A 26,012-nucleotide genomic window follows, 5' to 3' on the forward strand; every position below is an offset into this window, starting at 1 on the left:
TGGCGGTATGGGGTGTCAGAATCCTCCATGGCGGCGCAGCAAGCTGCGCCGCCATGGAGGATTCATTTGGGCAGCGGAAAACCGGCGGGAGACCGCCGGTTTTCCACTTCTGACCGCGGATGCCCTGCGGGGCACCGCCAGCCTGTTGGCGGTGCCCCTGTCATTTTAGCCCTGGCGGTCGACGACCGCCAGGGTTAGAATGACCCCCTTTGTCTTTTATTTCAGTTCCTGTGCCAACTTCTTCCTACATGGTCTAAGGACTTTGTGCAGAGAAAGGCTTACTTCAACAAATTGGTGCCCGAACAGGGACTCATCGGTGACTCGGACGCCCAACGGATTGGTCGCGACGAAGGATTGGGATCTCGCTGCGGACGATCAATGCCTGAGGAGACCCGAGTCTTGGCAACCACGGCATTTTTCCCTTCTTTCTGATTTGACCATCCAGATGGCGCCGGTCCTCGACTGAGATCCTTTTTGTTCATTCGTCATGCAGTGACCATTTGGTCGATTTTAGAACTTGGCAGTTGGAACCTGGACACCCTGTGATTGGTAAGAGCCGTTTTACGGCACTTGCTGTGGGTTTTGATGCCTTTGTTTGGAGTTCAGTGTGCTACTTCAGACATTACCTAAGGGTGCTGTTTGAACTGTAGTACCACCTCATGAGGTTAATAAACTTTGTCTTTTATTTCAGTTCCTGTGACAACTTCTTCCTACATGGTCTAAGGACTTTGTGCAGAGAAAGGTGAACCCCTTGCACTAGTAGGCCTTGCTGAGGCTTACTTCAACAGAATGAGCTCCTATAAAAGCTCTGATGAATGAGCACTTGTGAAAGCTTTGATGAATGAGCTCCTGCGAAAGCTTTGATGAATGAGCTCCTGTGAAAGGTTTGATGAATGAGCTCCTGTGAAAGCTTTGATGGAGAGAGCTCCTGTGAAAGCTTTGATGAATGAGCTCCTGTAAAAGGTTTGATGAATGAGCTCCTGTGAAAGCTCTGATGGAGTGAGCTCCTATAAAAGCTCTGATGGAGTGAGCTCCTGTGAAAGCTTTGATGAATGAGCTCCTGTGAAAGCTTTGATGAATGAGCTTCTGTAAAACCTTTGATGAATGAGCTCCTGTGAAAGCTTTGATGAATGAGCTCCTGTGAAAGCTTTGATGGAGTGAGCGCCTGTGAAAGCTTTGATGGAGTGAGCTCCTGTGAAAGCTTTGATGGAGTGAGCTCCTGTAAAAGCTTTGATGAATGAGCTCCTGTGAAAGCTTTCATGGAGTGAGCTCCTGTAAAAGCGTTGATGAATGAGTTCCTGTGAAAGCTTTGATGAATGAGCTCCTGTGAAAGCGCTGATGAATGAGCTCCCATGGCTGAGGGAGGTCCCCTGATCACACTTCTGACTGGAGGGTGCAGGATGGTTGAGGCACGCAGGGGGTGCTGAAACACCCCAATGGAGGCAGCTAAAGCCCTGGTGATCAGACTTGTTGGCGCTATACAAAGTGCAGCCGTGGTTATGAGACCAGGAGACTCTCCTGTGAAGCTCGCCCAGCGGCCCAGGAAGGGCCACAAGCAGCCACCACGAAGGCCCAGACAGGGGCCTGTAGGGCAGGCCTGGCACTGCCAGACTGGGGGCGCGGACTCAGCGCGTGCTCAGGGTCACACACACTTTGATTACTGCTTCCGGACCCCGCGTGCGCTGGAAGCTACGCACAGATGCTGTAAGAAGCTGGGCCTGGGAGACCTTTCCGTGGCTGCTGGTGCTGCCTCTGCCGCCGCTGACCCGGAAGTGATCCTACCGACAGGCCTGAGGGGCGGGTCTAAGGCCTGTGAGGGTCTGAGGAGGAGGTGAGACTGGACTGGACAGGACCTGCTGCTTGTGCTGCCTTTACCGCCGCTGACCCGGAAAGGATCCTACTGACAGGCCTGAGGGGAGGGTCTGAGGAGGAGGTGAGACTGGACAGGTCAGAGTGGAGGTGGGTCTGAAGAGGAGGAGGAGAGACTCAATAGGACATGGTGCTGCCTCTGCTGACCCGGAAGGGATCCTACTGACAGGCCTGAGGGGCAGGTATGAGGTCTGAGAGGGTCTGAAGAGAAGGAGGAGGTGAGACTGGACAGGACCTGCTGTTGCTGTCTCTGCCGCCTCTATGACCATAGTTACATTGGCTCCTGTGTCCCTGTAGGCCTGAACCTCAACACCATTTATTAGGGGAAGTTGCTTGTACTTATCCATATTAAGGGGACAAGCAACCAAGGTGGCCAAATCAATACATAGGTCACTATACATAGGTCACTACCTATGTATAGCTTCACAATGGTAACTCCGAACATGGCCATGTAACATGTCTAAGATCATGGAATTGTCACCCCAATACCATTCTGGTATTGTGGGGAGAATTCCATGATCCCCCGGGTCTCTAGCACATAACCCGGGTACTGCCAAACTGCCTTTCCGGGGTTTCCACTGCAGCTGCTGCTGCTGCTAACCCCTCAGACAGGTTTCTGCCCTCCTGGGGTCCAGGCAGCCCAGGCCCAGGAAGGCAGAACAAAGGATTTCCTCTGAGAGAGGGTGTTACACCCTCTCCCTTTGGAAAAGGTGAGAAGGGCTGGGGAGGAGTAGCCTCCCCCAGCCTCTGGAAATGCTTTGATGGGCACAGATGGTGCCCATCTCTGCATAAGCCAGTCTACACCGGTTCAGGGATCCCCCAGCCCTGCTCTGGCACGAAACTGGACAAAGGAAAGGGGAGTGACCACTCCCCTGACCAGTATCTCCCAGGGGAGGTGCCCAGAGCTCCTCCAGCGTGTCCCAGACCTCTGCCATCTTGGAAACAGAGGTGTTGGGGGCGCACTGGACTGCTCTGAGTGGCCAGTGCCAGCAGGTGACGTCAGAGGCTCCTTCTGATAGGCTCTTACCTCTCTTGGTAGCCAATCGTCCTATCTTGGTAGCCAAACCTCCTTTTCTGGCTATTTAGGGTCTCTGCTTTGGGGAATTTGTCAGATAACGAATGCAAGAGCTCACCAGAGTTCCTCTGCATCCCCCTCTTTGACTTCTACCAAGGATCGACCGCTGACTGCTCCAGGACGCCTGCAAAACCGCAACAAAGTAGCAAGACGACTACTAGCAACATTGTAGCGCCTAATCCTGACAGCTTTCTCAATTGTTTCCAGGTGGTGCATGCTCTGGGGGTAGCCTGCCTTCACCCTGCACCAAAAACTCTGAAGAAATCTCCTGTGGGTCGAGGGAACCTTACCCCTGCTAACGCAGGCACCAAAAGACTGCATCACCGGTCCTCTGGGTCCCTTCTCATCCTGACGAGCATGGTCCCTGGAACACAGCAACTCTGTCCAAGTGACTCCCACAGTCCAGTGACTCTTCAGTCCAAGATTGGTGTACTCTTCCAGGATTTCCTTTGTGCACAGCCTAGCCTGGGTTCCCAGCAATCCGTCTTGCAGTGCACAACCCTCTGAGTAGGCCTTCGACGTCGTGGGACCCTCTTTTGTAACTTCGCGTGGACTCCGGTTCACTCTTCTTCTAAGTGCCTGTTGGGGTACTTCTGCGGGTGCTGCCTGCTTCTGTGTGGGCTCTCTGAGTTGCTGAGCGCCCCCTCTGTCTCCTCCTCCAAAAGGCGACATCCTGGTCCTTCCTGGTCCTCAGCAGCACCCAAAAACCTCTACTGCGACCATTGCAGCTAGCAAGGCTTGTTTGCAGTTTATCTGCGTGGAAACACCTCTGCAAGCTTCATCGCGACGTGGGACATCTGTCTCCCAAAGGAGAAGTTCCTAGTCCTCTTCTTTCTTGCAGAACTCCAAGTTTCTTCCATCCGGAGGCAGCTTCCTTGCACCTTCATCCGGAAATCCGTTGTCAGTGCACTGCTGGTGTTTGTTGTTCTTGCAGAATCCCCCTATCACGGCTATTGTGCTCTGTTGGGGTAGTAGGTGTACTTTACTCCTACTTTTCAGGGTCTTGGGGTGGGGTATCTTGGACACCCTGACTGTTTTCTTACAGTCCCAGCGACCCTCTACAAGCTCCCATAGGTCTGGGGTCCATTTGTGATTCGCATTCCACTTTTGGAGTATATAGTATGTGTTGCCCCTAGACCTATGTTCTCCTATTGCAACCTATTGTAATTCTACACTGTTTGCATTACTTTTCTGACTCTTGCTTACCTGATTTTGGTTTGTGTACATATAACTTGTGTATGTTACTTACCTTCTTACTAAGGATACTCACTGAGATACTTGTGGCATATTGTCATAAAAATAAAGTACCTTTATTTTTAGTAACTCTGTGTATTGTGTTTTCTTATGATATTGTGCATATGATATATGTGGTATAGTAGGAGCTTTGCATGTCTCCTAGTTCAGGCTAAGCTGCTTTGCATAGCTACCATCTATCAGTCTAAACTGCTAGAAACACCTCTATTCTACTAATAAGGGATAACTGGACATGACACAAGGTGTAAGTACCTTTGGTACCCACTACAAGCCAGGCCAGCCTCCTACAACGTCTGGCTGGGTTGACAGCTCCTTGTGCATTCACTCAGACACACCCCAAACACAGGATACTCAGCCTCACTTGCATACAGCTGCACTTTGAATGGGTCTTCCTGGGCTGGGAGGGTGGAGGGCTTGCTATCACACAAAGGACTGCCACCCCCCCTACTGGGACCCTGGCAGACAGGATTGAACTGAAAGGGGACCTGGTGCACTTCTAAGCCACTCTTTGAAGTCTGCCCCACTTCAAAGGCACATTTGGGTATATAAACAGGGCCTCTGCCCCTTCCAACTCAGACACTTCCTGGAGAAGAAACTTGTAATCAGAACCTGCATTCTGCCAAGAAGAACTGTCTGGATGCCCAAAGGACTCACCTGATTGCTTTCTGTGAAGGACTGCTGCCTTGCTGTTTTTCTGCTGCCTTGCTGCTCCCTGGCTGTGGTGAAGAAGTGCTCTCCAAGGGCTTGGACAGAGCTCGCCTCCTGTTCCCTGAAGTCTCAGAACCAAAAAGACTTCTCTCTTGCAACTGGACCCCTTGTGCGGCGAAAATTCGACAGAAAGCTTGCTGAAAACGACGTACAGCCTGCCCTGCGGTGAGAAATTCACTGCATGCCGAACTGGAACGACGCAGCCCGACTTCACAAGGAGAAGATCGACACAGCGTCTGCGTTGCAACCGGAACCTCAACGCGCGGCCCACTAGATCGACGCACAGCCGATCTGAGGCAGCACGGGCCGATTTCCAGAGGGGAAATCAACGCAGCACCTGCCGTGCGGAAGAAGCTTCCACGTAACGCCCACCGGAACGAAGCAGCGCTTGTGACTCAGCTCCACAAGCCCAGGATTCCACCCACAGACCCCGGGGCGTCTGAAAACCCCGCAACCCGAAGAGGATCCACGACCGAGTGCCGGAAATCGATGCACAGCCGTCCCTGCGTAGAAACTAAATGACGCATCACCATGTGCGGCCCGAGGAATCGACACACACCCCCTTTGTTTCCACGCTTCTCCTCCTCTGTGGCCCATTGTGGGGATTTTTCAAGCGAACCAGGTACTTTGTGCTAAAAAGAGACTTTGGGGGGTCATTACGACCTTGGCAGGAGGCGCCGGGCGGCCGCACTCGCACCACGGCTATTATGAGATCCCCGCTGGGCCGGCGGATGGAAACCTGGTTTCTGCCTGCCGGCCCAGGGGGTATTTCGGCCGCAACACAGGAGCCGGCTCCGAATGGAGCCGGCGGTGTTGCGGCTGTGCGACGGGTGCAGTTGCACCCGTCGCGCTTTTCACTGTCTGAATAGCAGACAGTGAAAAGCTTCAGAGTCGTGGCAGGGGGCCCCTGCACTGCCCATGCCAGTGGGCAGTGCATGCCAGTGCCATGGGCGGTGCAGGGTCCCCCAGGGGCCCCGGGAATCCCCTTTCTGCCAGCCTTTTCATGGCGGTGCAAACCGCCATGAAAAGGCTGGCGGGAGGGGGACTCGTAATCCCCTGGGCAGTGCTGCAAGCAGCGCTGCCCTGGCGGATTACTCCTGCCAGGACAAAAGTGGCGGGAAACCGCCGGTCCCGGCGGTGCGACCGCAGCGCTTCCGCCACAGTTGTAATCCCCAGGATTTCACCGCCAACCTGTTGGTGGTGAAATCCGCCAAAACAACCCTGGCGGTCAAAGACCGCCAGGGTTGTAATGACCCCCTTTGTTTGCTTTTAAAAGACTTGAGACACTTTATTTTACTTTTCAGGGATATCTCTACTGTTGGAAGGTGGGTCATTAGTTGTGTGGCCTGCACAAGTAATGAGTCCGCACACGACCGCCACTGGGAACCTAACACCCCATTGTAGCGCTTGACTGTCATAGGGTAGTGTTGCAGAGCAGTCCAAGGCTTACTCAAGGGAGGTGGTGTGGGCTAGTAATCCCCATTCACAAGCACACAAGCATGACTGTCAATAAATGATTGTCCAGTCTGTGCTTTTTCTTTTGATAAAGTAAAAGTACATTTATTACTCACACACACTACTCAATACTATGCAACAATCTACAAATATACACAAAGCGATGGAATCACTCTGGGAAAACATTGCGTAATCTCCCATGTTTCCTCCAAGGAAGGATATAATCCAACCACCCACATGGCACATAAGCTTGGGCTCCAACCACAGGTAGAACCCTTGGGGGTTATCCTTTGTAGGAAGTTGGCTGTGTATGTACTATTTCGAAGTAAGAAATAGCATGCACAAAGTCCAAGGGTTCCCCTTAGAGGTAAGATAGTGGCAAAAAGAGATAATTCCAATGCTCTATTTTGTGATAGTGTGGTCGAGCAGTAGGCTTATCAGAGGGTAGTGTTAAGCATTTGTTGTACATACACACAGGCAATAAATGAGGAACACACACTCAAAGACAATTCCAGGCCAATAGGTTTTTGTATAGAAAAATATATTTTCTTAGTTTATTTTAAGAACCACAGGTTCAAGATTTACTAACAATACTTTAAATGAAAGGTATTTCACTCAGCTATCTTAGGAACTTTGAATCAACGCAATAGCATGTACAGTTTTGGCAAAAATGGCAATAAGCTATTTTAAAATTGGACACTGCAAAATTCAACAGTTCATGGGGAAGGTAAGTATTTGTTAGTTTTGCAGGTAAGTAAAGCACTTACAGGGTTCAAAGTTGGGTCCAAGGTAGCCCACTGTTGGGGGTTCAGAGCAACCCCAAAGTTACCACACCAGCAGCTCAGGGCCGGTCAGGTGCAGAGGTCAAAGTGGTGCCCAAAACACATAGGCTTCAATGGAGAAGGGTGTGCTGCGGTTCCAGTCTGCCAGCAGGTAAGTACTCACGACTTTGGAGGGCAGACCAGGGGGGTTTTGTAGGGCACCGGGGGACACACAAGTCAGCACAAAAAGTACATCCTCAGCGGCACAGAGGCGGCCAGGTGCAGAGTGCAAACAGGCGTCGGATTTGCAATAGGTTTCAATGGGAGACCCAGGGGACTCTTCAGCGGTGCAGGCAGGCAAAGGGGGGGGGGGGCTCCTTGGTGTAGCCACCACCTGGGCAAGGGAGAGGGCCACCTGGGGGTCGCTCCTGCACTGAAGGTCGGATCCTTCAGGTCCTGGGGGCTGCGGGTACAGTGTGTTTCCCAGGCGTCGGGTTCTTTGAAGCAGGCAGTCGCGGTCAGGGGGAGCCTCGGGATTCCCTCTGCAGGCGTCACTGGAGGGTTCAGGGGGGTCAACTCTGGCTACTCACAGGGTCGCAGTCGCCGGGGAGTCCTCCCTGTAGTGTTGGTTCTCCGCAGGTCGAGCCGGGGGCGTTGGGTGCAGAGTGGAAAGTCTCACGCTTCCGGCGGGAAACGTGTGGTCTTTAAAAGTTGCTTCTTTGTTGCAAAGTTGCAGTCTTTGTGGAACAGGGCCGCTGTCCTCACGAGTTCTTGGTCCTTTTAGATACAGGGTAGTCCTCTGAGGCTTCAAGAGATTGCTGGACCCTGGGGGACGCGTCGCTGTTGCAATTTTTTTTCTCAAAGTGGGGAGACAGGCCAGTAGGGCTGGGGCCAAAGCAGTTGGTGTCTCCGTCTTCTCTGCAGGGCTTCAGGTCAGCAGTCCTTCTTCGTCTCCAGGTTGCAGGAATCTAATTTCCTAGGTTCTAGGGAGCCCCTAAATACTGAATTTAGGGGTATGTTTAGGTCTGTGAGGGCAGTAGCCAATGGCTAATGTCCTTGAGGGTGGCTACACCCTCTTTGTGCCTCCTCCCTGAGGGGAGGGGGGCACATCCCTGTTCCTATTGGGGGAATCCTCCAAAATTAAGATGGAGGATTTCTAAAGGCAGGGGTCACCTCAGCTCAGGACACCGTAGGGGCTGTCCTGAATGGTGGGTGACTCCTCCTTGTTTTTCTCATTATCTCCCCTGGACTTGCCGTCAAAAGTGGGGGCTGTGTCCAGGGGGCGGGCACCTCCACTAGCTGGAGTGCCCTGGGGCACTGTAACACGAAGCCTGAGCCTTTGAGGCTCACTGCTAGGTGTTACAGTTCCTGCAGGGGAGAGGTGTGAAGCACCTCCACCCAGAGCAGGTTTTTGTTTCTGTCCTCAGAGAGCACAAAGGCCCTCACCACATGAGGTCAGAAACTCGTCTCTCAGCAGCAGGCTGGCACCGACCAGTCAGTCCTGCACTGAACAATTGGGTAAAATACAGGGGACATCTCTAAGATGCCCTCTGTGTGCATTTTTTAATAAATCCAACACTGGCATCAGTGTGGGTTTATTATTCTGAAAAGTTTGATACCAAACTTCCCAGTATTCAGTGTAGCCATTATGGAGCTGTGGAGTTCGTTTTTGACAAACTCCCAGACCATATACTTAATATGGCCACACTGTACTTACAATGTCTAAGAATAGACTTAGACACTGTAGGGGCATATTGCTCATGCAGCTATGCCCTCACCTGTGGTATAGTGCACCCTGCCTTAGGGCTGTAAGGCCTGCTAGAGGGGTGACTTACCTATGCCACAGGCAGTATTTTGTGTGCATGGCATCCCGAGGGGGATGCCATGTCGACTTTGCCTTTTTCTCCCCACCAACACATACAATCTGCAATGGCAGTGTGCATGTGTTAGGCAAGTGGTCCCTTAGGGTGGCACAGCATATGCTGCAGCCTTTAGGGACCTTCCCTGGTCACTGGCCCTTGGTACTACTGGTACCTTTTACAAGGGACTTATCTGTGTGCCAGGGGTGTGCCAATTGTGGAAACAATGGTACATTTTGGTGAAAGAACACTGGTGCTGGGGCCTGGTTAGCAAGGTCCCAGCACACTTCTCAGTCAAGTCAGCATCAGTGTCAGGCAAAAAGTGTGGGGGGGGGATAACTGCAACAGGGAGCCATTTCCTTACATCCTTCTTTTGTCCCACCCTACCTAGGGTGGGGACACAAATGGCGTTGTGGGGAGGCTGCGCTGCTCCTGCAGCTCCCCCTGTGCATGAAGTTGGTGGTGGCCCCAACTTCTTGGGACCACCTCAAGCTTGTTTAGGGGACCATCCCCCGGCTCCAGCCCCGAAAAGCAAGCTGGGGTGGCCGCACATTGAATGAGCGGCTCTCCCACTGCGCCGGGGGGAGCCACTTTGCTGCCCAAAGCCGATGCTGGTTCCTGGGGGGTGCCAGTCCCACCCGGACACCCCCGCACAAGGTAAAGTCTCCCTCATTGGAGGGCAACGCAAGGAGCCCACCCCTGGCCGCCCCCGCCGGCTCCCCGCATGCCCAGCACCTCCGCGTGCTGACGCGGGAGCCAGCCTTCTCTGTGCTGTCTGCTCACACCAGCGGGCAGACACATAGAGGCTCGTGGCAGGACGGGCCACTTGGGGGAGTGCAATGGTACTCCCCCCTTCCTCCCTGCAGCTATGGGGCCCCAAGATGGGGTCCGGGACCCCTCCTTGTCTCTGCAGGGCTCTTTTTTTTTACAACTACGTTTATTGAGTTTGAATATACACTATGACAACACATCATTGCATTAGGCCATTCTATCTGTTCCACCACCCACCAATTCACATGCCCGCCCGCCCACCCATCCAAAAGTCCCTCCTCCCCATTCAGTGATTGCTTAGGATTGTCCACATATCTTGCGTGTTTACTCTGACAACCTCTAGCTCTGTATATGGATCCTCGAGCCTAGCACATCAATCCATGGTGGAAGTCCTTTTGCAATTCTTGGAGCCACATTGGTGGTCCAGTAGTGACAAATGTCCCTTTTTGCTAACAGTGTGATAATACCCACTAGTGTCCTTTCATACAGGGAGAAACCAGGTCCTCCAAAATGCCCAGTAACGCTATCCTCTGCATGGTTAACACTAGCTTCTCCAGGACCTCTGTCATAGTCACTGCTATGTTGTCCAAGTGCTTGGCTATTACAGGACAGGATCAAACCGTATGGAAAGGTCTGCTTCTGGGAAAGGCACAGGGGACAATTGGATGAGTTACTCTTGCCAGCCCTCCAAAGCCGCAGGGAGTAACATAGGTATACGTAAATAGTTGAGCTGGATCATTCTTAGATGGGCAGGAATGGCTATGGTACAAGGGACCATACGAGCATCCCTCCATACTGCCTCATCATGAGGCCCACCCAAGATTCCTATTTCAAGTTTAGGAAGTCAAAGGCTGTGAGGCAGTTAAATACAAGTGTTGTGTAGATTTGAGAGACCCGTGCCCACTTTCCCCACTGGGCCCTGGAGAAGCTTGGCTTTAAGGGAATAAAACTCTGGAATGACCTCATTGTCCCCCCGTTAGTCAGAAGCTGTATATATTTATGGAATTGAATAAATGAAAGGGAAAACAGGGATTCAGTTTCTTGAAATGATTTCAAGGTTGATCCCCACCAGACAGCCCTATTTTGTCCCATGCAGCAAAACCCTTCAGTTGTGAAACTTGGCTAAGGCACCAGCCTGTCCAGAGTGGGCTCAAAAAGCCCCTGGTGAGGTGGACACCCATATAGGACGTGCAGTACTTTGTCCACAAAGAACTTAACACAAGTCAGGACTGCTGCAGCTTTCAAAAGTCAGTGACTCTGGCCCTAACGCACCATCCTCTCCCATCAGTTAAGAGAGCAAGACCTCAACTTAAGTTACTGGCCGGCCTTGTTACTTGAAGGTAACAAGTGAAGGACAGACCCACAGGTACACTACCCATGAGGAAAAGTCCTGCCTGAGGCAGCAGCAGAACAGTCACTATTCTTTCCACCTTCAACCATAATTGGAAAAGCCAGGTCTCGACAAACTGCACTTAGAAAAGCATGGGGCAGGGATGGATATGAGCTCCTGGAAAAATCTTTGATAGACGGGAGCTCCTGTAAAAGCTTTGATGATGAGCTCCTGCAAAAGCTTTGATGAATGAGCTCCTGTAAAAGCTTAAATGGAATGAGCTCCTGTAAAAGCTTTGATGGAATGAGCTCTTGTAAAAGCTTTGAAGGGAGTGAGCTCATATAAAAGATTTGATGGGGTGAGCTCTTGTAAAAGCTTTGATGGAATGAGCTCTTGTAAAAGATTTGAAGGGAGTGAGCTGCTGTAAAAGTTTTGAAGGGCATGATCTTGTAAAAGCTTTGATGAATGAGCTCCGATAGAAGGGTTTGATGGAATGAGCTCCTATAAAAGCTTTGATGAATGAGCGCCTGTGAAAGCTTTGAATAATTAGCTCCTATAAAAGCTTTGATGAAAGAGCGCCTGTGAAAGCTTTGAATAATTAGCTCCTGTTAAAGCTCTGATGATTAAGCTCCTGTCAAAGCTTTGATGAATGAGCTCCTGTCAAAGCTATGAATAATTAGCTCCTGTTAAAGCTCTGATGATTGAGCTCCTGTCAAAGCTTTGATGAATGAGTTCCTGTGAAAGCTCTGATGAATGAGCTCCGGTGAAAGTTTTGATGAATGAGCTCCTGTGAAATCTTTGATGGAATGAGCTCATGTAAAACCTATGATGAATGAGCTTCTGTAAAAGCTTTGATAAATGAGCTTCTGTAAAACCTTTGATGAATGAGCTCCCTGTGAAAGCTTTGATGAATGAGCTCCCTGTGAAAGCTTTGATGAATGAGCTCCTCTGAAAGCTTTGATGAATGAGCTTCTGTAAAAGGTTGGATGAATGAGCTCCTGTGAAAGCTTTGATGAATGAGCTCCTGTGAAAGCTCTGGTGAATGAGTTCTTGTGAAAGCTTTGATGGAGTGAGCTCCTGTAAAAGGTTGGATGAATGAGCTCCTGTGAAAGCTCTGATGAATGAGCTATCTGTGAAAGCATTGATGAATGAGCTCCTGTATAAGCGTTGATGAATTAGCTCCTGTGAAAGCTTTGATGGAGTGAGCTCCTGTGAAAGCTTTGATGGAGTGAGCTCCTGTGAAAGCTCTGATGAATGAGCTCCTGTGAAAGCTCCGATGAGTGAGCTCCTGTGAAAGCTTTGATGGAGTGAGCTCCTGTGAAAGCTCTGATGAGTGAGCTCCTGTGAAAGCTCTGAAGAGTGAGCTCCCAGAGGGAGGTCCCCTGATCACACCTCTGACTGGAGGGTGCAGGATGGTTGAGGCACGCAGGGGGCGCTGAAACACCCCAATGGAGGCAGCTAAAGCGCTGCTGATCGGACTTGTTGGCGCTATACAAAGTGCAGCCGCGGTTATGAGGCCCGGAGACTCCAGTGAAGCTCGCCCAGCGGCCCAGGAAGGGCCACAAGCAGCCACCGCGAGGGCCCAGACAGGGGGGGACACGGCGCGTGCGCGGGGTCACGCACACTCTGGTAACTGCTTCCGGATCCCGCGTGCGCCGGAAGCTACGCACAGATGCTGTAAGAAGCCGGGCCCGGGGACCGTTCCGTGGCTGCTGGTGCTGCCTCTGCCGCCGCTGACCCGGAAGTGATCCCACTGCCAGGCCTGAGGGGCGGGTCCGAGGCCTGTGAGGGTCTGAGGAGGAGGAGGTGAGACTGGACAGGACCTGCTGCTGCCTCTGCCGCCGCTGACCCGGAAGTGATCCTAGCTACAGGCCAGAGGGGCGGGTCCGAGGCCTGTGAGGGTCTGAGGAGGAGGCGGGACTGGACCTTCTGCTGCCTCTGCCGCCGCTGACCCGGAAGTGATCCTCCTGACAGGCCTGAGGGGCGGGTCTGAGGAGGAGGTGAAACAGGACAGTACCCGCTGCTGGTGTTGCCTCTGCCGCAGCCGACCCGGAAGTTAAACGGTTTAACTCAATTTCCCGCAGAGCGGAGAGCACGAGCCTCGCATTAAGAAGGAGGGGGCAGGACCTGGTGCACTTTAAGGGGGGGTGAGTCTGAGGAGGGGAGAGGGAGGGGGGCAGGACCCGGTGCACTTTAAGGGGGGGTGAGTCTGAGGAGGGGAGAGGGAGGGGGCAGGAGCCGGTGCACTTTAAGGGGAGGTGAGTCTGAGGAGGGCAGAGGGAGGGGGCTGGACCCGGTGCACTTTAAGGGGGGGTGAGTCTGGGGAGGGCAGAGGGAGGGGGCAGGACCCGGTGCACTTTAAGGGGAGGTGAGTCTGAGGAGGGCAGAGGGAGGGGGGCAGGACCCGGCGCACTTAAAGGGGGGGTGAGTCTGAGGAGGGCAGAGGAGGGGGCAGGACCCGGAGCACTTTAAGGGGGGGGGGTGAGTCTGAGGAGGGCAGAGGGAGGGGGCAGGACCCGGCGCACTTAAAGGGGGGGTGAGTCTGAGGAGGGCAGAGGAGGGGGCAGGACCCGGTGCACTTTAAGGGGAGAGGTGAGTCTGAGGAGGGCAGAGGGAGGGGGCAGGACCCGGAGCACTTTAAGGGGGGGGGGTGAGTCTGAGGAGGGCAGAGGGAGGGGGCAGGACCCGGTGCACTTTAAGGGGAGAAGGTGAGTCTGAGGAGGGCAGAGGGAGGGAGCAGGACCCGGTGCACTTTAAGGGGGGAGGTGAGTCTGAGGAGGGCAGAGGGAGGGGGCAGGACCCGGTGCACTTTAAGGGGGGCGGTGAGTCTGAGGAGGGCACAGGGAGGGGGCAGGACCCGGTGCACTTTAAGGGGGGTGGTGAGTCTGAGGAGGGCAGAGGGAGGGGGCAGGACCCGGTGCACTTTAAGGGGAGGAGGTGAGCCTGAGGACGGCAGAGGGAGGGGGCAGGACCCAGTGCACTTTAAGGGGGGGTGAGTCTGAGGAGGGCAGAGGGAGGGGGCAGGACCCGGTGCACTTTAAGGGGGGGTGGTAAGTCTGAGGAGGTCAGAGGGAGGAGGCAGGAACTGGTGCACTTTAAGGGGGAAGTGAAGTCACAGAACCCAGACTCCCCCCTTTTGTTTATATTTTTAGACCTACAATGCCTTTCATAATATATCTACTATATACGAATATTGTGCACGTTTAATGGTTCATATCTTTCTGGTTTATACAAATTACTCTCTGATCACACTGGCCTTAGTGAAGCAGGAAGGAGTATTTTGACCTAATTGTCCTGTGATTACGTTCTCTTTTCTCTTTTCTTCCCCTCTGCAGACACTTGAGACTTAAACATCATTATATCGGAATGGGGAGAAGGCAGGCTCCAGGAAAGAAAGTGAAAGTGCAGCGGTCACCTCAATCCGTAAGAGCCACACTCCCATCTTCTCCTGTCCATGACGTCTCAGCTTCAAGATCCCGAAATAATGCTCAGATGGACCTTAAGCTGGAGTCCCTTTCGGAGAACCTGTCCCACATCATCCTCTTATCTATGCTGGAGCAGTTGGAAGACAAATTGGATAACTTGCAGAATACCCTAGAGGACGTACCGTCTAGAGTCGCTGGGCTTATGGAGCAAATCTGGACTGCAAAGAGTCAATATCCCCTTCCAAATGGTGGTGTGTCTTTGGAGATGGTTTGTCCAGTGAGCATTAGAGATTGTGCTGTTAGCCAGCCTCCTGCGACACCTCAGCTGGACAGGCCATGTGACCCAAGCTTGTGTCTTCAGCCAGTGTTTGCTGATAGGCATGCACCAAAACAGGACTGTACGCTCTCCTCTCCAACCGATGTTAAAGTGCGCTCAGATGAGTCAAGACTTTATCTACAGCCAGTGTTGCCAGATCGATGTGACCCACTGCAGGACAGGAGCATGCAGCCTGGGTTTCCAGATGTACACGAGTCACAGCAGGACCAGTGCATGCAACCTGGGTGTCCAGATGTACACGAGTCACAGCAGGACCAGTGCATGCAACCTGGGTTTCCAGATGGAAAAAAACTAAAACAGGATTGTACTGAATCCAGGTGCCCTCAGACAGATCCTTCAGTGAGATCACTGAAGGGAAAGCTTTGTCTTCATCTGGAATTTGTTGATGGGCAGATAACACAGCAAGACCACAACATACAGCCAGTGTCCCCAGAAGAGAGGGAACCAGATAGGCACCTGAAGCCAGAACCATCCCCTTTGTCTGCTAATAGTTGGGACCAGCAACAGAACTTCTGCCCACACCCACTATTTCCTGCTGGAGATGAACCACAGCAAAACCACTGTAAAAATACTGTGTTACCAAATGCAAAGGAACCAGATGAACAAGTGGAGGAAGAGTTGATGTGTTTTGATTGCCAAGATCCCCAGGGGAACCAGTGCCTTCAACCTGTATCACCTGATGGAAAGGCACCATGTGAACACTTACAGTCTGGGTTATTCTTTCTTGATGGCTTCGGGTCACAACAAACCCAGTGCCTACAGTTAGCATTTCAAGATTCCCAGAGTCAACAACACCTGTGCTTGAAACAGGATTTTCCTAATGCACAGGATCCAAATGTGGGCTACGAGCTAGAGTCTTTGCATCGAGAGCTAGAATCAATGCGTCCTGAAGCACAGGAACCAAATCAGAACTACAAGGTGGAACCACTACACCCTGTGGAGCAGGATTCAAATCAGAATGACAAGCTAGAACCACCCTGTAGTGATGCACGAGGTTCATATCAGAACAACAAGCTAGAACCACCCTGTACTGATGCACAAGGTTCATATCAGAACAACAAGCTAGAACCACCCTGTACTGATGCACAATGTTCATATCAGAATGACAAGCTACAACAACCCTGTAGTGATTCACGAGGCTCGGATCGGAGCTCCGTACTCGAACCACTGCGTCCTGAATCAAAAGATCAGCATCAGAACTACAAGTTAGAACTGCTCTGTTCTGATGAGCGGGGTCCTTCTGTGCCCCCATCATGCCTAGAACTGGATACAAGTACTGCAGATCAGGGTGCCCTCACAGACTCAATGGAAAGAGGAAATACAAAATCACATTTATTGCTGTTAAAAGCCTTCCCAGATATGTGTTTCAGTATCAACGGACACTCAGAATGCATACTAACTAGCTCCTCAAAATGCATATTGGCAGATTTTAGTAAGTCTCCGAGGAGAGGAATATGGTTTGGGAGAACCCCCTGAGCGATACTGACCCCCCAGAGTACGAGTGCACTGGGTTCAGATGTGTCCCTGCGTTCCCCCCCTTGTTTCTAAACAGCACTGCAGCCTTCCTGTGCAGAAACAGTCCTGGTAATTGGACTCTGCATGAGACACGTAGGACAGTAGCTCTCATCCCTCCTTGTTGATCCCCTATCTAGGATGAAGAACTGGGAATATCGCTGTTCATTTGAGGAATCACTGGCAGAAATCAAACTTCATTGTCAGATGCAAGTGATGTGGTATTCCTTGAGAATAGCCAACATGCACAATCTAGAGAGTGAATTGTGTTTCCTGTTGCACAGTTACAATGGGTAAGACACAGCCCTGTCCAGTCCCTGATACAAAAATCAAAGTATGTACTCAGCCTCAACAGCAGAACAGTGATGTTCTTGCCTCTGCAGGGTTCTCCAAGAGTGCACACCTCATTTTGAAACTCAGATACACTAAGTGATTTGTTATGTGTCACCTGTGAGTTCACCCATCCGACTTTAGCTCAGTCCTAACTGTGTTTTCAATTGCTTTATGGGCAGGACAAAAATAGCAGTGATCTTGCTTCAACTGCATCCTGCCTTTAGAGAACTCTTTACCAATGTAAATGTCATTGCATCATCACTTGTAACATGCTGAGTTAGGGTTTGCACGGCTGTAGTGTGAGTTACAGATTGTGGGTCTAACCATAGCTTGCAAATTTCAGTGGTTTGTCCAGTTTTAAGTCTTAACCATAAATACCATAAATAAATGCACCCTTGTTTTTTAAGTGAATTTCTGATGTTTTTTTTAAAAGAACTGTTAAGGTGTTATGACAAAACCAACTATACCTTCATGTTAACCTTTTTCATTGACAATATATTAGGGATAAAGTACCCCCTGCCGTTCATTATAAGGATATTGCAAGTCAACAAGGAGTTCCATAACCATATAGAGGAAGGAGGCCGAATGCAGAGTTCCATCATAAGGTTTTTGTCAGGTAGTCACCTGATATTCCTTTAAGAGTGAGCTGGAGTGTGACGCTAGGTCCCCACTCTACCATCTGGCACAATCCACCCGGCCTAGAAACAGTCAAGGCAACTCTAGCCCCATGGGGAAGAGGAGAACGGGGAAAGAAAATACTGTTTCTGATTCTAAGCTCTCTGGATTCTGTGTAGCATTCTGTCCAGGAATTTCTGTTCTGCTGCTACGTCCTATGAGACAAGGTACTCTGGTCAGTCATATACGTACAGCTGTAGTCCCCCTCCCTAAACCCAGAGTGATGTATGGTACGTTTGTGATCTCTCTTCTCACTTGAACTTGCTTTCCTAGTAAGTGTTTTGACGGGGAGTGCGTATATTGACAGAAACTCTGAAAGTGGCAAAACTTGATAAACATAGACAGGAGTGGTTATTTTACAATGACACAGATATGCGAATATTTGTACCAATTAATTGGGCAAGGAACAGGATACATACCACAGTGCTATTGGACCATGCTGGAAACCTGTGAACCGACATTCTAAATGGGGTAGACAGTTACCAGTTAAGGTATCAGAATAAGCAATCTTAAATCATGTGTTCGAGTTCAGGGTACACAAACCTTTTGTTTCAACACAAAGTTTGTCAAATATGTAGTGAGTTAACCCACTCACAGTACTTGTTAGGCCTTAATAACTATATATATATATATATATATATATATTGAACACAATATGATCATAACCGTATGCCAGTAAATAGTAATAGATGTTCCCACACAGCATGCTTTCTCAATATTCAGGCTGATTTCTGTTTATAGAAACTGTTAAACGATTTTCAGTTTCACAGGTATGCCCAATGAAAGTCATGGGCTTCCAGAAGATTCACAGAAGAAAATATTGGGCTTCAAAAAATAGCTCTATAACTAAATATGAACAAAAACAGGATTAGTAAGATACTAAAATTGCCACCATGCGCACATATTACAGCCTTTAAATCTTCTTTTGTTGTGAAAATATCTAACCTTTTTTTTTTCCACAGAAGGAACGAGGCGTGGGGCAGCGAGGCAGCGAGGAAGAAGTGAACCCGATGAAAAGAAAACTCCTGCACCGAGGATGCCAGAATGCCCGGAAACAGGTGAGTCAGAAACTGACACAGGATTACCTGCAAGAGGGGTGGGACGTCAAGCACCAGAAAGCGGGCAAACTTAAATATCTGATCACTTCCACCTCACCTAACATGGGTGTTGCACATCGAAAGACCGCTGCATGTACGTGACATATCCCAGTCCGTGTTTCCTACCCTGGAGGGCTGCAAAAGGTCTTCACTGGACCACAGGTACAGGGTATGGTTGGTAAAAGCCCAACAATACAACCCCTCCTCCCCCCAATAGTCCCGCCTGCAGGCTTTGGTTCAAAGGGTATCTGTGATGAAAAAGCCATACAAGTCTAGTAGGTTCCAAGTATAATCCTCTGGTCCGTATCCTCTCCAGTCAATTAGATAATATAGTTTGTTGCTTTAACTTAAAATTCTGGTTCTTTGTTTGTCAACAGGGCTGGTGGTTTCTGTGGGAGAACGGTTCCAGGGGTAACAGGCATCAATGAATGAATGTGAAATACAGGATGAATGCGCATTGTTCTTGGCAGGTCCAATTTCGTGGCCAGATAGTTTAGCTTTTTAAAGATCTTGAACGTTCTGATGTATCGAAACTGAAATTTTCTTGGACCCGTCAAGCAAATATTTTATGTGGAAAGCCAAACGTCTTGGTCTTCCAGTAGTAGTAGACTTGAGTGACAATGTTTATTTGCTTGTGCTTTGTACTGTGTCTTGGCAATAGACAGATTGTCTTGTGCCTTGCGATGTATTCTTTTTAATTGGTCTGCGAACTCCATCACTATGTGTGTGGTTAAAGTTGGGTTCACATCAATCGGCAACATTTGAGGATGATAGCCGTAACTGCGTTACAAGGGAGTATGACCAGTTGAATTGTTATTGACATTGTTGTAGTCAAACTGAGCCACCCAAAGCGACTAATGATCTTGTGATCTTCCTTTCCTTGTTCTACTGATACCTGTTGTAGGACGTCTTTTCCTGTGATTCAGCTCCTTGAACCCTTTCCCAGGGAATGATGTAAGGGCACTCATTGAGCTAATCTGTGTAATCATGTCCTAAAAGTGAAAGAGCATCTGCCTTCCCATGACCGCAACCAGGTTGGAACTGTATTACAAAATCATACTCGTTAAAAACATTGAGTCCACTGTAACTGTTGTGTAGACCAGGCACCAGCAGATTTTAGGAATTTTAGATTTCTGTGCTGAGTTAGGGTTCGCCTGGTGTAGGAGGCTGGACTGGCTTATAGTGAGTACCAAGGGGTACTTGCACCTTGCACCAGGCCCAGTTATCCCTTATTAGTGTATAGGGTGTCTAGCAGCATAGGCTGATAGATAATGGTAGCTTAGCAGAGCAGCTTAGGCTGAACTAGGAGACGAGTGAAGCTCCTACAGTACCACTTAGTGTCATATGCACAATATCATAAGAAAACACAATACACAGATATACTAAAAATAAAGGTACTTTATTTTTATGACAATATGCCAAAGTATCTCAGAGTGTACCCTCAGTATGAGGATAGCAAATATACACAAGATATATGTACACAATACCAAAAAATGCAGTAATAGTATTAGAAAACAGTGCAAACAATGTATAGTTACAATAGGATGCAATGGAGACACATAGGGATAGGGGCAACACAAACCATATACTCCAAAAGTGGAATGCGGATCACGAATGGACCCCAAACCTATGTGACCTTGTAGAGGGTCGATGGGACTGTGAGAAAACAGTGAGGGTTAGAAAAATAGCCCACCCCAAGACCCTGAAAAGTGAGTGCAAAGTGCACTAAAGTTCCCCAAAGGACATAGAAGTCGTGATAGGGGAATTCTGCAGGAAAGACACAAACCAACAATGCAACGATGGATTTCCAGTCGAGGGTACCTGTGGAACAAGGGGACCAAGTCCAAAAGTCACAAGCAAGTTGGAGATGGGCAGATGCCCAGGAAATGCCAGCTGTGGGTGCAAAGAAGCTGCTACTGGACTGTAGAAGCTTAGGTTTCTGCAGGAACGACAAGGGCTAGAGACTTCCCCTTTGGAGGACGGATCCCTCACGCCGTGGAGAGTCGTGCAGAAGTGTTTTCCCGCCGAAAGACCGCCAACAAGCCTTGCTAGCTGCAAATCGTGCGGTAAGGGTTTTTGGATGCTGCTGTGGCCCAGGAGGGACCAGGATGTCGCCAATTGCGTCAGGGGACAGAGGGGGCGTCAAGCAAGACAAGGAGCCCTCTCAGCAGCAGGCAGCACCCGCAGAAGTGCCAGAAACAGGCACTACGAGGATGCGTGAAACGGTGCTCACCCGAAGTCGCACAAAGGAGTCCCACGTCGCCGGAGAACAACTTAGGAGGTCGTGCAATGCAGGTTAGAGTGCCGTGGACCCAGGCTGGACTGTGCACAAAGGATTTCCGCCGGAAGTGCACAGAGGCCGGAGTAGCTGCAAAAGTCGCGGTTCCCAGCAATGCAGTCTGGCGTGGGGAGGCAAGGACTTACCTCCACCAAACTTGGACTGAAGAGTCACTGGACTGTGGGAGTCACTTGGACAGAGTTGCTGGATTCGAGGGACCTCGCTCGTCGTGCTGAGAGGAGACCCAAGCGACCGGTGATGCAGTTCTTTGGTGCCTGCGGTTGCAGGCGGGCGATTCCGTCGACCCACGGGAGATTTCTTCAGAGCGTCTAGTGCAGAGAGGAGGCAGACTACCCCCACAGCATGCACCACCAGGAAAACAGTCGAGAAGGCGGCAGGATCAGCGTTACAGAGTTGCAGTAGTCGTCTTTGCTACTATGTTGCAGTTTTGCAGGCTTCCAGCACGGTCAGCAGTCGATTCCTTGGCAGAAGGTGAAGAGAGAGATGCAGAGGAACTCGGATGAGCTCTTGCATTCGTTATCTAAGGAATCCCAAGAGACAGAGACCCTAAATAGCCAGAAAAGAGGGTTTGGCTACCTAGGAGAGAGGATAGGCTAGCAACACCTGAAGGAGCCTATCAGAAGGAGTCTCTGACGTCACCTGATGGCACTGGCCACTCAGAGCAGTCCAGTGTGCCAGCAGCACCTCTGTTTCCAAGATGGCAGAGGTCTGGAGCACACTGGAGGAGCTCTGGGCCCCTCCCAGGGGAGGTACAGGTCAGGGGAGTGGTCACTCCCCTTTCCTTTGTCCAGTTTTGCGCCAGAGCAGGGCTAAGGGGTCCCTGAACCGGTGTAGACTGGCTTATGCAGAAATGGGCACCATGTGTGCCCATGAAAGCATTTCCAGAGGCTGGGGGAGGCTACTCCTCCCCTGCCTTCACACCATTTTCCAAAGGGAGAGGGTGTAACACCCTCTCTCAGAGGAAGTCCTTTGTTCTGCCATCCTGGGCCAGGCCTGGCTGGACCACAGGAGGGCAGAAGCCTGTCTGAGGGGTTGGCAGCAGCAGCAGCTGCAGTGAAACACCAGGAAAGGCAGTTTGGCAGTACCAGGGTCTGTGCTACAGACCACTGGAATCATGGGATTGTGCCAACTATGCCAGGATGGCATAGAGGGGGCAATTCCATGATCATAGACATGTTACATGGCCATATTCGGAGTTACCATTGTGAAGCTACATATAGGTAGTGACCTATATGTAGTGCACGTGTGTAATGGTGTCCCCGCACTCACAAAGTCCAGGGAATTGGCCCTGAACAATGTGGGGGCACCTTGGCTAGTGCCAGGGTGCCCTCACACTAAGTAACTTTGCACCTAACCTTTACCAGGTAAAGGTTAGACATATAGGTGACTTATAAGTTACTTAAGTGCAGTGTAAAATGGCTGTGAAATAACGTGGACGTTATTTCACTCAGGCTGCAGTGGCAGGCCTGTGTAAGAATTGTCAGAGCTCCCTATGGGTGGCAAAAGAAATGCTGCAGCCCATAGGGATCTCCTGGAACCCCAATACCCTGGGTACCTCAGTACCATATACTAGGGAATTATAAGGGTGTTCCAGTAAGCCAATGTAAATTGGTAAAATTGGTCACTAGCCTGTTAGTGACAATTTGAAAGAAATGAGAGAGCATCACCACTGAGGTTCTGGTTAGCAGAGCCTCAGTGAGACAGTTAGGCACTACACAGGGAACACATACATATAGGCCACAAACTTATGAGCACTGGGGTCCTGACTAGCAGGGTCCCAGTGACACATAACAAACATACTGAAAACATAGGGTTTTCACTATGAGCACTGGGCCCTGGTTAGCAGGATCCCAGCGAGACAGTGAAAACACCCTGACATACACTCACAAACAGGCCAAAAGTGGGGGTAATAAGGCTAGAAAGAGGCTACTTTCTCACACCTGGCTGTAGTGTGAGTTAAGGATTGTGGTTCTAACCATAACTTGCACATTTCAGTGGTTTGTCGGTGTAGTAGGCTGGCCTGGCTTATAGTGGGTACCTGATGGTACTTACACCTTGTGCCAGGTCCAGTTATCCCTTATTAGTAGATTAGAAGTGTTCTAGCAGCTTAGACTGATAGAGGTAGCTATAGCAGAGCAGCTTAGGCTGAACTAGGAGACATGCACAGCTCCTACTATACCACTTATATCATATAGGTACTATATCTTAAGAAACATAGTACTCAGAGTTACTAAACATAAAGGTACTTTATTTTAGTGACAATATGCCAAAAGTATCTCGGAGGATATACACCCTTAGGAGGTAAGTAAAATACACAAAATATACACATAAACCAACATCAGGTAAGTAACAATTAGAAAAGTAGTGCAAATACTGTAGAATACAATAAGATGAAATAGGATACAATAGGCCTGGGGCAACACAAACCATATACTCCAATAGTGGAATGCGAACCACGAATTGACCCCAGGCCTAGTGTAGGTTGTAGAGGGTCGCTGGGAGTGTAAGAAAACACTAAGGCTGTCCAAGATACCCCACCCCAAGACCCTGAAAAGTAGGAGTAAAGTTACCCTACTACCCCAGAAAGACAGTAAAGTCGAGATAGGGGATTCTGCAAAGGCAACAACTGACTTCAAAGCACTGAAGACGGATTCCTGGACCTGAGGACCTGCAAAGGAAGGGGCCCAAGTCCAAGAGTCACACAAGTGTCCAGGGGGGGCAGGAGCCCACTAAACCCTGAATGAAGGTGCAAAAGGTCTGCCTTCAGGTGGAAGAAGCCGAAGATTCTGCAAACAACGGAAGGCGCCAGGAACTTCTCCTTTGGTCAGAAGATGCCCCACGGCATGCTGGAGGATGCAGAGTTGTTTCCATGCAGAAAGACCGCAAACAAGCCTTGCTAGCTGCAAGAGTTGCGGTTGAAGATAATGGGTGCTGCCCGGCCCAGGAAGGACCAGGAGGTTGCCCCTTGGAGGAGACAGAGGGGGGGGCTCAGCCGCACAGAGAGCCCACGCAGAAGCAGGCAGCACCCGCAGAAGCACTTGAACAGGCGTTCAAGAAATCTGAGCACGGCGGTCGTCTCAACACAACAAAAGAGGGTCACACGAAGTCGGCGCTCAACTCAGCGAGTTGAGCAATGCAGGACGGAGTGCTGGGGACCTGGACTGTGCTGTGCATGAAGAATTCCTTGTGAAAGTGCACAGGAGCCCTAGCAGCTGCAGATCACGCAGTACACAGGATTACTGGCTGGCATGGGGAGGCAAGGACTTACCTCCACCAAATTTGAACAGAAGGACCACTGGACTGTTGGGGTCACTTGGATCCAGCTCCTGTGTTCCAGGGACCATGCTCGTCAAGATGAGAGGGGACCGAGAAGACCGGTGATGCAGAAGTTTGGTGCCTGAGTTAGCAGGGGGAAGATTCCGTCGACCCACTGGAGATTTCTTCTTGGCTTCCAGTGCAGGGTGATGGCAGACAGCCATCAGAGCATGCACCACCAGGAAACAGTTGAGAAAGCCGGCAGGATTAGGCGCTACAGTGTTGCTGGTAGTCGTCTTGCTACTTTGTTGTGGTTTTGCATGCATCCTGGAGCAGTCAGCGGTCGACATGTTACATGGCCATATTCGGAGTTACCATTGTGAAGCTACATATAGGTATTGACCTATATGTACTGCACACGTGTAATGGTGTCCCGCACTCACAAAGTCCGGGTAAATTGTTCAGGGCAATGTGGGGGCACCTTGGCTGGTGCCAGGGTGCCCTCACACTTAGTAACTTTGCACCTAACCTTCACTAAGTGAGGGTTAGACATATAGGTGACTTATAAGTTGCAGCATTTCTTTTGCTACCCATAGGGAGATCTGACAATTCTTACACAGGCCTGCCAGTGCAGCCTGAGTGAAATAACGTCCACGTTATTTCACAGCCATTTACCACTGCACTTAAGTAACTTATAAGTCACCTATATGTCTAACCTTCACCTGGTGAAGGTTGGGTGCAAAGTTACTTAGTGTGTGGGCACCCTGGCACTAGCCAAGGTGCCCCCACATTGTTCAGGGCAAATTCCCCGGACTTTGTGAGTGAGGGGACACATTACACGTGTGCACTATACATAGGTCACTACCTATGTATAGCGTCACAATGGTAACTCCGAACATGGCCATGTAACATGATTAAGATTATGGAATTGTCACCCCAATGCCATTCTGGCATTGGGGAGACAATTCCATGATCTCCCGGGTCTCTAGCACAGAACCCGGGTACTGCCAAACTGCCTTTCCGGGGTCTCCACTGCAGCTGCTGCTGCTGCCAACCCCTCAGACAGGTTTCTACCCTCCTGGGGTCCAGGCAGCCCTGGCCCAGGAAGGCAGAACCAAGGAGTTCCTCTGAGAGAGGGTGTGACACCCTCTCCCTTTGGAAATAGGTGTGATGGCTGGGGAGGAGTAGCCTCCCCCAGCCTCTGGAAATGCTTTGATGGGCACAGATGCTGCCCATCTCTGCATAAGCCAGTCTACACCGGTTTAGGGATCCCCCAGCCCTGCTCTGGTGCAAAACTGGACAGAGGAAAGGGGAGTGACTACTCCCCTGACCTGCACCTCCCAGGGGAGGTGCCCAGAGCTCCTCCAGTGTGCCCCAGATCTCTGCCATCTTGGAAACAGAGGTGTTGCTGGCACACTGGACTGCCCTGAGTGGCCAGTGCCATCAGGTGACGTCCGAGACTCCTTCTGATAGGCTCTTACCTCTCTTAGTAGCCAATCCTCCTTCCTAGGTAGCCAAACCTCCTTTTCTGGCTATTTAGGGTCTCTGCTTTGGGTAATTCTTCAGATACCGAATGCAAGAGCTCACCAGAGTTCCTCTGCATCTCCCTCTTCACCTTCTGCCAAAGGATCGACCGCTGACTGCTGAGGACGCCTGCAAAACTGCAACAAAGTAGCAAAGACGACTACTGCAACCTTGTATCGCTTCATCCTGCCGGCTTCCTCGCCTGTTTCCTGGTGGTGCATGCTCTGGGGGTAGCCTGCCTCCTTCTTGCACCAGGAGCTCCGAAGAAATCTCCCGTGGGTCGATGGAATCTTCCCCCTGCAACCGCAGGCAACAAAAGACTGCATCACCGGTCCTCTGGGTCCCCTCTCAGCACGACGAGCGTGGTCCCTGGAACTCAGCAACTATGTCCAAGTGACTCCCACAGTCCAGTGACTCTTTAGTCCAAGTTTGGTGGAGGGAAGTCCTTGCCTCCCCACGCTAGACTGCATTGC

The 26,012-nt window shown here is 50.6% G+C and overlaps 2 protein-coding genes across 2 annotated transcripts in view; both read left to right on the top strand.

Annotated features, from left to right (window-relative positions):
• Positions 1-13,316: 13,316 nt before the first annotated feature.
• LOC138293774 (uncharacterized) lies at positions 13,317-17,095 on the top strand. The gene is made up of 2 exons (XM_069233116.1): positions 13,317-13,340; positions 14,418-17,095. Exon 2 carries the CDS (start codon positions 14,449-14,451, stop codon positions 16,318-16,320), a length of 1,872 nt encoding a protein of 623 aa, XP_069089217.1. The 5' UTR covers positions 13,317-13,340; positions 14,418-14,448; the 3' UTR covers positions 16,321-17,095.
• LOC138293775 (zinc finger protein 850-like) overlaps positions 14,421-26,012 on the top strand; it is a 407,545-nt gene continuing 395,953 nt past the window's right edge. The window contains exons 1-2 of the mRNA XM_069233117.1: positions 14,421-14,505; positions 18,327-18,422. Coding sequence (XP_069089218.1) covers positions 18,401-18,422 — 22 coding nt within the window. The 5' untranslated portion in view covers positions 14,421-14,505; positions 18,327-18,400. The remainder of the gene's footprint in view (positions 14,506-18,326; positions 18,423-26,012) is intronic.

This window comes from Pleurodeles waltl, chromosome 4_2, assembly GCF_031143425.1.
Source record: "Pleurodeles waltl isolate 20211129_DDA chromosome 4_2, aPleWal1.hap1.20221129, whole genome shotgun sequence".
Lineage (NCBI taxonomy): Eukaryota > Metazoa > Chordata > Amphibia > Caudata > Salamandridae > Pleurodeles > Pleurodeles waltl.